Raw genomic sequence first — 11622 nt, 5'->3', positions numbered from 1 at the left:
GGATGAAGAGGAGGAGGAGGAGGAGGAGGAGGAGGAGGAGGAGGAGGAGGAAGACAATGAAGAGGAGGAGCAGCAACAGGAGGGGAAAAAAAGAGTCACACCTTCAGTTTAATTCAATATTTATTGAGCAACTCCCTTGGATCCCCCAGCACTGTACCAGAAAATACAGGGGACACAAGAGAAATAATTAATCCATAGATCTGAGATCCAATTTGAAAGGGACCTCAGATATCATCTAATTCAACCCCCTCTTTTTATAGGTGAGAAAATAGATCCAGGGAAGTTAAGTGACTTGCCTAAGGTCACACAGGTGCTAAGAATCAGAGGTGGATTTAGTCCTCATATAATCCATACATATAAATAAACGGGGCTTACAATCTCCTCATATAAATAAAAATAAGTTATTAAATACATCTGGAATAAATACAGTTTACACTTAGTTAGTGCTTTGTCATCTGCTTTGAGAATTATTCACAGCAATTTAGTATGGCCTCCCTGAATAGACTAGTTGAATTGTAAAAATTGGAATGTAGAGATCCAGGAGCAGTTCAAGCATAGGATATCAAGGGCAAGAAGAAATGATACATAGAAAAACTACTGGAAGTGACACATGATTGAAATGGTGAGGAATGTTAGGTAGCAGATGAGTTGTAGCCTCAATGAGGACGGAAGTCTGTCTTCATCCAGCCAAAGAGAATGTCCAATTCTCCCACAGCCTTTGTCAGTCCCACTTCTGGGTTCAACTAAAGAACAAGAGAAATTAGGTATAATTAGCCGAGAAGAGTGGGTGGTGCTGACTGCTAAGTTCTGTTCTGAATCTTGTTCTCTCCATCTATAAATAAAGGAATTGGACCACTCTAGCTAAAGGATACCCTTGCAACTCTTAAATGCTGTCTATGAAATGAGAGATGACAAGGCCTGGAGGAAGAAAAAAAGAACTGGGAAGAACCACAAAATAATCAAGTGTAATAATAGCCTATCAACTGGGAAAGAGATGGTAGATGAGACAATCACACCCTGTGGAACCCATGATAAATATAAATCAAATGCACCACCCATTACCCTTCTGATAAATCCTGGTATAGATTTGAAGTTGAAGAATCTGGGTTTGAATTCTGCCTAATATTTTCCAGATATGTGGCCTTTGGCAAATCCCATATTTAACTCAGTAGACCTCATTCTTCTTTCCTATAAAACAAGGGTGCTAGACTAACTCTGGACCTAATTTTATGATTTCATGTATATCTTGCAATGATACTAAGGTTCCGCCTGCTCTGAGCTCTATTAATAAGCTTTTCATTTCACAGAGGCTGATCAACATCTAACTACCAGGCTACCAAATCCTGGTTTCTTTCTCTATACCCTCCCTTCAGTTCCCCATTCAAGCTTACTTTTTCAAATTCTTGCTTGAATATGCAAAACTTGCCTTTGGAACACTCAACCGCAGACAGCCTTTTCTGTACCTTCTGGATAAAAAGAACAATAAAATTGGAGTCAGTCCTCAAGTCTCTTCTCCCTCAGTCCTAGAGAAGGCCACTCTTTTGGATGGAAGCCAACCAATACATTCTTTGGGGCGGGGGGGGGGGGGGGGGGGGCAATGGGGTTAAGAGACTTGCCCAAGGTTGCACAGCTAGTATCAAATGTCTGAGACCAAATTTGAACTCAGGTGAATTGAGTTCACCCTGGAATTCACTGACTCTAGGGCCAGTGTTCTATCCACACTGCCACCTAGTTGCCCCAACAAACAGGTTCTTAAAAACACACAATGAATGGTATTGTGGTCTCTGTTCTCAGTGCTTTTCTGAACAAGAAGTTTCTTAAAGATGCCACCTCCAGAAGCAGTGTGATACATTGGAAAGGATACTGTTTTAGTTCAGAAAGACTGATTGAAATCTTGATTCTAGTGCTTACTCCATATGAAACCTTGGGCTAATCATATATATTCCCCAAATCTCATTTTTCTTGCCTATAAATTAAGTGACATAGTGACACAATTGGATTAGATGACTGGCCTGGCGTCAAAGGATCTGAGTTCAAATCTAACCTCAGACATTTATTAATTGTATGACCCCGAGCAAGTCCCTTAATCTCTGCCTGCCTCAGTTTTCTCAACTATAAAATACGAATACTTATTTTACCACATCCCTGGGTTGTTGAGGGCTCAAATGAAAAAAAATTTTGTAAAGCACTTAGCTCAATGTTCATCTCAGAGTAGGTATTTAACAAATCCTTGATCTCATTCTCGCCCCCACCCCCCTAACCCCAGCATTAGAATGCAAGCTCTTCTTTGAGGGTAGAAATTGGATTTTTTTTGTTTGTATTTGTGTCCTCAGCATATAGTATAATGTCTGGAATATAATCAATGCTTAACAAATGCTCCTTCTCTCCCTCCCTTTCTCCCTCTGTCTCTGTCTGCCTGTCTGTCTGTCTGTCTGCCTGTCTGTCTGCCTCTCTCTCTGTCTCTCTCTCTGTGTGTCTCTCTCTCTCTCTCTCTCCCTCCCTCTGCCTCTCCCTCTCTCCCAATCTAGCTATATGCCCTTTGTAGAGTGAGTGCTGAACAGGGGAAGAAGTGAGACCAACTCCTCTCTGTCCAAGGTACTGTACCCACTAAACACCAGGTAGTTGTTTGTGTCAATGACAGTCTGGAGAAATAGGTACACTTGACCCCTATCCCCTAGCCCATGGCCTCACTCACACAATGATGAAGGTTCTGAAGAACAACCATGAATCTGTTGGCCAAAGTACTGAGTTGTTTTGAGATCCCAAGTTCCTCTGCCTTTGTACAGTACTCTTTGAAAATGTTGCTCAAATAAAAATCCACTAGGCAGTAGTGGAGGTGATAGCGTTCAGCACACTGGGGAAAGAAGGATGATTAATGCCAAGGTTCTCCATTCTACATTTTTTGGTCCCGAATGTTTTTCCCTCTTCAGGTCATTTCTATCCCCATATCCATTAGATTGGATAGTAATTGCATCATATAAAGCAAGAGATGTGGAAAGAGGACATCTGAATCTTGAAGGCCCATGATAATCTTCTCTATCCAAGGAGAGGAAGCTCAGGGAAATATTTGGGGGTGTTGTCATTTTTGAGTGTGTAACTGAAGAAATAAGTGAAAGATGAGAGAGAGAGAAAGTATGGAGAAGAAAAAGCTTTCATTATCCTTGCATTCTCTCAAAGGTCCAGTACTTTGTACATTGTCAGCATTTAACAATATGAGAACTAGTCACATAAAGCGATAGAAAAATTTTATTATAATTTCACTCTGAAATAGTTTTCACTTTATCTATTTTCTTTGGCTTATACATTTTTAAAAATGCACTATTAAGGGGTAGCTAGGTTGCACAGTGGATAGAACACAAGCCCTAGAGTCAGGAGGACCTGACTTCAAATTCAACCTCAGACACTTAATAATTACCTAACTGTGTGACCTTGAGCAAGTCATTTAACCCCCATTGCCTTGCAAAAACTAGAAAAAAAGAGGAAGAAAATGTATTATTAATTGATGTGGCTTGTTTCTTTGAGGCATTCTCAAATTTTAGCCTTTCTATCAATAAATGTTTGTTGTATAATGAATTAAGAGAGGATGAAAGAGGTGATCAAAAGAGAAAGAAGGAAGTGATAAAGGAGGAAAAAGGAGGAGACAATAAGTTTCTTGAGGATGGGGACTATGTCTCATTCATCTTTCATGTATTTCCATAGTATCAATAACAATGCTTTGCACATTAATGTTCATTGAATGAATGAGTGAATGAATGAATTGATGGAGAAAAGAAGGACCAGAATGAAGAAAGAAGTGATAGAGGAAGTGGAAAAGAGTTTGGGATCATGATCCAAAGCAGGCACAAGGGTTGTCTATATTGAAAAAGATGAAGGGACAAGTTAAGATCATTTTCTAGATGATGTGGGTAGGATGTTTGTGGGCCTGAGTTCCTATCTGGGTCAACTTCAGTGATTGAATTCTTCAATCTCTGCTCTATCTGTAAAAAGTTCATTTTCAAAAAAGTTCAGGTGATGACTCTTCAAAAGACAGATCAACCTCTCCTGCACCCCCAAGTCAGCCTGATGTATACCAGAACCATGAAGACAAACCCTGGGCAAAGAAATGTGATGACTACTCCATCCTTCCCACTCTCCATCTTGAATGACCCATTTACCGAGGCATTCCGGTGAAGCTTCTGCTGCAGCAGCCTTATGTCTGTATTGTGGTCCATGGGTTGCTTAAAGAACAGAAAGAGAAAGTCATGTTGGAGAGAGTAAATAGGGTAGGGCCCAAATTTGTAAACAATTTGCCATACTCTTTCAGCAGTTAATATGCTACTCAACACATCCAATGGAGAGAGGTTGATCTAAGAAAGGGAAAGCCTATGATTCATATCATGAGTAGGAAGTCTGAAGGGGCTTTTCTTGTGTTTGCTAATACAAAAGACAATTGCTTCTGGAAAATGAAATAATGAGGTGATTTCTGACCCTGAGCAGAATCTATCGAACATTTCTCCACTATTTCCCTATTGATCTAGAGTGAAAGATCCTAGAATCATTCAGTTTTGAACTGAAAGAAGCTTCAAAGGTCATCTAGACCAAAGTCTTCATTTGTGTTTGGAACTACCTGAATTTTCTGAATCTTCATTCCCATTTTTGCTATGTTTCTGACTCTCAGGACTTTACCATTATGCCTCCATCATCCTTCCTTCAACTCTTGGAACATTCTCAACCTGAAACGTGCTTCAGACTCTCTAGCTTCCTTCTGCCAATGATAACTTCTTAAAAAGACCTCGATTATGGGTCAAACCCAAGTGGCCATGCTTCATTCCCTCTTAACTCTGCTACTGACTCTCTAGACTTTGTCACCATATCTTGTCATTGCTACCTTCCTAATCTTTCACCCCTTGAACTTTGCAGTTCTCTTTTGTGTTGTCATCCTCAGTTAGAATATAAGCTCCCTAAGGGTAGGATCTGCCTTCTTTGTCCTGTATTGCTATCCCCAAATAGTACAGGGCCTGATTCATTTTAATTTTAATAAATATTTAACACCTTGATATGCCTGACCTACTTCCAGCTCATGGAGATTTCATTGACCCATTCTTTGATGAGAACATCTTAACTTTGTAGGTTATTAGAACTGAAAGGGATTGTAGAAACTACCTCCTTGACCAATATGATCCTTTTACAGATGAAGATACTAATATGGAAGACTTTGCCCAAAATCTCACAATTAGTGATGGAGTTGAGACAGCCTAGTCCAGTGTCTTTTCTATGACATCACATTTCCTCTCCCTTCCTTAGTATTTCCCATTGATCCCCCAATCAGTGCTACTTTTTTCCCTACCCCAAGTGTTTATATTTTTATTTAATACTTTCAACTAACTCCCTGGAAGCTCAGGAGAAATGTACACTTAGATTTTGACATATACTCATGGTTTTTGTACATCTCAGGTTAGCCACCCCCATCTTTTCTTGACTCATAATTTAACTGCATAAGAAGGCAGGAAGCAGCATGAATCTAAGAAAACAGTGAGATCCTAGGGAATTGAAAATGGTACTGTACTCCCTATCCTCCTCCAACAACTTCTTCTTAAGTAACTAAAGCCTAGAAAATCTGGCTCCAGTCCTTTTGTGTTCTTCTTATATCAACATAGCTCATAGAATGGTAGATTTAAAACAGAATCCATCTAGTCTTTAATTAGGCAATTGGGGAAACTGGGGTCCAGTTAATGGTTGAACGATTTGTCCAACGTCATACAGTATCAGAAACATGCTTTGAAAACAGGTCATCTGAGAGTGGAACCAATTATTTTTCTACTATGTGACTGAGCAAGTCACTTAGATTCTCTCTGCTTCAGTCTCCTCAAATATAAAATGTGGTTAATAATAAAACCTAACTCCTAAGGCAGTTGCAAGATCAAATGAGATAAAATTTGTAAAGCACTTAGCACAGTGATTTAATAAATTCTTATTCCCATCCTCTTTTCCCCTACCACATCAGCCCTGTTAGGCTGGGGATAGTCCCTTTGCTTACCACAATGTGTATTATTTCCTGGACAGAGCTCCCTAAGTCTTGAAGAGTCCTCCTATGTAACTGACAGGATCTCCGGTGGCATTCTCCTCCAACCTCTGTACTCCACAGAAAGATGAGCAGAAACAGGGAAGAAGAGAAGACAACCATCTGCATTCCTTCCTTATGCTCTAGGGAAATAAAGTATTCCTGTCAAGATCAGAGGGAGATGTCGTGGTGTGATTGAGGCTATCATTCAATACCTTCCACTAGTGAAATCAGGGAAAAAAGCTCCAAAGATGTAGGATCTTTAGTCCCTGGAACTGGAGCCTACCAAAGGTACCATCAAGACTACACAGAAGCCACCACTATGGGAAATCTTTATGATGAGGAAGTCTAGAGCAGTGTGTCCCAAATTTGATCACTTGGTGATTGAACTTATGAGTTCTCTGAGGCCCATCCCCCCCTTTCTTTCCCCCTCCCCTGCCCCAGAGTCATAACTAGGCAAATTGATACCTAGAGCAATGAACACAAAATTACCTTCAAGTCAAGTTTTTGAGAATTATATAAGTAACTAGGAGAGAAATTTAAGTCCCTTCTATGAAGAAACATAAACCTTGGACTACGTGAGTTTAGTTATAGTGAGATGGAAGAACAGTTGAGCTTGGGCCAGTGAGGTGCTCATGTGGATTAGTGGACGAAGTGGGTAAGGAAAAAGGAAAAGTTTATCTTTAGCTTCCTATTTTAACTATTTGTTCATGCTAAAACTGTACTAATAGTCTTTTTTTTTCCTGTGATGCTGAAGGAATGCATGAACTTTAAACACCTAAATTTGGGTATCCTGGGACAAAGCCCTAGTCATTCCATCCTGATTTTAGCTTTTTTTCCCTTCAATCCTTAGTTCATCAATCTGTCTCCATAACTGAAACTCTCAGCCATTGTATGATGTACTTCCATGAAGAGATCTAATCCTAAGGGCCATTGAAGCCTGGATAAAGTGAATATTTGCCCCTTTAACTTGCAACTCCAAGACAAACCATTTCTTTAAGGTATGTTGATGGATGCCTTCTTATAGAAGACACTGGAAGCTAGGTGGTGCAGTGAATAGAGAACTGGACTTGGAGTCAGAAGGATAGGAGTTTGAATCTAGCCTCAGACACTTATTTACTAGCTGTGTGATCTTAACCCTGATTGCCTCTCATCCAGGACCATCTCTAGTTGTCCTGATCCATATCTGGCCACTGAACTCAGATGGCTCTGGAGGAGAAAGTGAGGCCAGTGACTTAGCACAGCTCCCCCTCACTCAAATCCAATTCATGTGCTTGTCATGGCATCACCTCCCTGATGTCATAGTCTTCTTTGAGGATGAAGGACAAACCTCATTATAAGACACTCTAATACTTTATTCACCACATGCTTGATCAAGTCTTGTCTATGAATACATTTTGCTCTCCTCCCTCTTTTCTTTACCATAATTGTTCTTATCCTCTTACTTTTATCACCATTCTATTTTCTGTGTGACAATGGCAAGTTACTTTCCGCTCTCAGTCTTGTTTCCTCATATATAAAATAAGGGAATTGAATGGATCTTATCTCTAAAGTTCCTTCTATCTCTAGATTTATGATCCTATGACCTCCCCTGGTTTAAAAAAAAAAGTAACATGGCACACAAAATCATTAAAAGATGTATATTGAGAAATAGAGATCTTGAGGCTTGAAATCTAAAGTGGGTTTCAGGTCCCTTGGTCTCTCACCCATGGCTCTACCTACAAGTACATCTTTTTCCTTCTCTAAAGATTTATTTTCCTCAACTCTTACATAGAGAGAATCATTCCTACTAGGGTCTCTGAAAGCAGGTACTGAAGCTTTAGCTTTTCTAGAACCCTCATACAGTGCTCAAGTAGACAGTAAATAGCTAACAAATGGGTTTTTTTTTTAAAATTTCTCTTATTTCTTCATCCGTAAAATGGGTATGTTCCAGTAATATCTACCTTAAATGCTTATGGGGAAGTTCAAATAAGATAATGTATAGAGAACACTTTGCCAAGTTTAAAGAGTCATCAAAATTCCACATTAAAAACAATCCTGCCTTTGAGAGCATTGGGAGAAGTTAAAAAGAAAAAAAAAGAATTCTCTGTCAGAGAATAGGAATGGGTAAGAATGTAAGGATTACATACCCCTACTGCCACCCTGACTCAGTCTAGACTCCAACAATCAGTTTTCCAGGAAAGAAAGGAAGAAGCCGAATTTTCAGATGAGTCATATTAAGCTTTCCCATTAAAATTTACCTCTTTTAATAAAGTACAAGAGAAGGACTGAAATTGTTAACAGAACAGAACATAGAATCATAATCTTTCTGCTGGAAGGTATTTTGGGGATCACTTTAGTCCAACCCCTTCACTTTACAGATGGGAAAATTGAGACCCAGAGAGATAAAATGATTTGACCAAAGCTACCTGGTAATAGGAGATAAAGATCAGCCTTGAACTCTTTTGTTGTCTTTGGACTCTAAATCTAATGAACCTCCTGCTACATGATACAATCTCCAATCTCTAAAGCCAGGTAAAAATACAAATCATTTTCTCCCACTCTCAAAAGCAGAGGAGAGTTTTTGAATATCCAGTCTTCAATCTTGGCAGAATGATCATATACATAAAGATGTGTGTATGTGTGTGTGTGGATGTGTAAATACATATGTATTTATAGATAGATGTGTGTGTGTGTATATATATATATATATACACATATGTGTGTATGAGTATATATACATACCTCTCTATACATATAATATATATATATATATATATATTATATGTAACAGTCATGAGTATCTCATATAGACTAGATCTGCACAGGTCATTGGGTCCTTTACCTCACAACCCCCTCAAATATTACCCTTTTCCCTTCTCTCCAAAATCAATTCATGATCTCTTTACTCTCCTATTTTGGGTAAAGTTTCCTCCAGCACCATGCTAGGTTGAATGTTTCTATGTAATACCTTTGATTAGATGCTTCTTAATTTCATTATATCCATAATTGCCCAGCTGTGGATAACAATGGAAGCAAAGTCAATGGAACTGTTGCTTTTCCCCTAAAGTAAAATATTCACCAAGGAAAATAATGCCCATTCCTTACCTTGAACTTGGAGAAAGTGGGACTCAAAAGCTTAGTGTCAAACCAACTCTGAGAATCTGTGATTCTCTGTGACCTTCGCTGTCTGATTTTATAGAGGAGGAAGGACGAGCACTTTTCGTGGTGGGTACCTTTGTACCTATCAGGGATGTATCAGTAGGTTGGAATTCTCACCTAGGCCAATTGAGAAGTCCTTTCAGGAGTTTGTGTGTGCATATTTGTGTGACTATTAGTTTGGGGGTGGGAAGAGGGGTGTGTGGGGAGAAAGGTCTCTCAATCATGATTAATTGGAAAATTACTTCACCACCTAGTAAGTTCTCACTTCCAGGCACCTGGGGCATATTATTTTTTCTTTTACAGTAGTGCAATAGGGGAGGGCTCTGAATAGGCAGGATATCCAGGAAATTGTTCATGTTCAGGGTTTGAGAAGACAAAAAAAGACTTTAGTTCCAATATATCTCTGAAGTCATCTATATGGTCTTTGCCATCATGGAGGAGGATTAGGGGAAGTCACTGGTCACAGGCTCATAGATTTAGAGCTAAAGGGACCATATTGATAAACTAAACTCATCCCCTCATTTTACGGTGGAAACAGAGTTCAAGAGATTTTAAGTGACTCATACAAGGTTATACTGCTATTACATGACAAAGGATCAGCATCTAGAACTTTCCATTACAAACCCAGTGTCCTTTTGTTATAAAAACATTGCCTCTATCCAATTCCCTCTTTTTATAGATGACACATTTGTGGCCCAGTGTGGTTAAGGCTTAATTCCTGTTACTCCCTTAATCCACTCTCCAAAATTGTCTGCTATTCCCTGAACTCATTATACCATCTCCCACCTCCATACTCTTTTTTGCCCAGACTGTACATCATTCCTGGAATACTTCCTCATCACATCCCTCTTTTAGTTTCTTGATCTTGCAAAAGTCAGTTCATGAGCAAGCTTCTATGGGGAATTTTTTTTCTTATCTTATCAGTTATTAATGTTTTCTTTTCTTGGCAGAAGGGTAGAAGGGATGAAGATGAAGATGAATAATTCCAGTGAATTTTGGATTGAGAGGTTTAGTTGCTTCCAGGCTAGTGTCTGCTGGTCCAGTTTTGAATGTCTACAAAGGATGGTATAGGATGATTCAGTGGAGATCTCATGTCATGAGAGATCTGGTTCCTATATGCCCAACAGGACTACTATAAAATTCAACCATTCTATTGATACTGGATCAGGGATTGGGGTAGCCTACTTTAGTGCCCATTTTCTTGTCTTCAAAACCCTTCAGATCAAGATTATTGGAATATAACTTATCCATATTCCCATAGTTCAATTTCTGAAGTAGGGGTGCAGGAGTGGGGAAGAGAAGTTTATGTAAAATTTGGCTAGTACATGTGCTTCAAGAAGACAGAGGGCCCACTGACTCCCAATAGACAACCCCAAAACCCTTAACTGACATAGTGAATTTAAGCAGCAACACAGTAGATAGAATGATCATTTATTAAGCACTTACTTCATGCCACGACTGTACCAAGCACTGGAGATAAAAAAACAGAAAAGAGAACTATCCCTACCCTTAAGGAGCTTACATTCTAATGAGGGGAAGTAATACTTAAAAGAGAACTGGAAAGTAAATTGGATGAGAAGATGTTGACTAGTGGGCAAAGGTACTGGGAAGAGGTATAAATATCCAGAAAGTGACAGGAAGGAAACAAAGAGTGTAGTAAGCATGGATGGTCTGGGTGGTCCATATCGGAGACCAACTAATCAGAGAAGGCCACAGGGCTAGGAGCATCTTCAGAGTGAAGATAGGTCAGCCATGCCTACTGACTCCTGGATCCCAAATATTCATCTTGAATCATTCCTCTCTTCCGGATACTGTCCAACTGTCTTTCTTCATACCTTGTTACTTTCTTCCTACAGCAACTTAGATTTTACTACTTACCTATGTGACTCTGAGCAAGTGAAGCCTCCTCCCTGCACCTCAGTGTTCTTTGCCAGGACTTCAAAGACTCTTCAAAGAAAAAGCCAATGAGCTTTTTCATCTATAAAGTGAGGAGTCCGATTAGATGACTTCTAAGTTCAGTTTCAGAGCTTCCAGCTCAGGATTTGTCATCCAATGAAATTTTAATTCTTTCCCTGAACCTGGTATATTTGTTTTAGGAAAAGTTCAGTTTAGTTTCCTTCTTCCTTTCTTTCCATAGAGGGAAATCTCAATGCCTTTTTTCTTTTGCTTGGGGGTGCAGTAGATAAAGCACTAGTCCTGGAGTCAGGAGGACCTGAGCTCAAATCCAGCTTCATACACTTGACATTTAACTAACTATGTGACCTTGGGTAAATCACATCCAGGACCATCTGCAGTTGTCCTTATTTATATCCACTAATGGATAAAGACGGTTCCCAAAGAGAAAATGAGGTTGGTCATACCCCCTCACTTAAATCCAATTTCATTTGCCTGTCATGGCATTACCTCCCTGATGTCCTGCTTTTCTTTAAGAACAAAGGACA

At 39.4% G+C, this 11622-nt stretch overlaps 1 protein-coding gene across 1 annotated transcript; it reads right to left on the bottom strand.

The window, feature by feature from the left end:
* Positions 1-656: 656 nt before the first annotated feature.
* LOC141511933 (interleukin-24-like) lies at positions 657-6169 on the bottom strand. Its single transcript, XM_074220901.1, has 5 exons — positions 6110-6169; positions 4155-4217; positions 2696-2854; positions 1392-1466; positions 657-743 (listed from the first exon to the last, which is right to left on the bottom strand). Exons 1-5 carry the CDS (start codon positions 6167-6169, stop codon positions 657-659), a joined length of 444 nt encoding a protein of 147 aa, XP_074077002.1.
* Between the last annotated feature and the right edge of the window lie 5453 nt (positions 6170-11622).

This window comes from Macrotis lagotis, chromosome 2 (genome assembly GCF_037893015.1).
Source record: "Macrotis lagotis isolate mMagLag1 chromosome 2, bilby.v1.9.chrom.fasta, whole genome shotgun sequence".
Taxonomy (NCBI): domain Eukaryota; kingdom Metazoa; phylum Chordata; class Mammalia; order Peramelemorphia; family Peramelidae; genus Macrotis; species Macrotis lagotis.
Note: the sequence above shows the minus strand (reverse complement) of the source record. Positions and strands in the feature narration are given on the sequence as shown.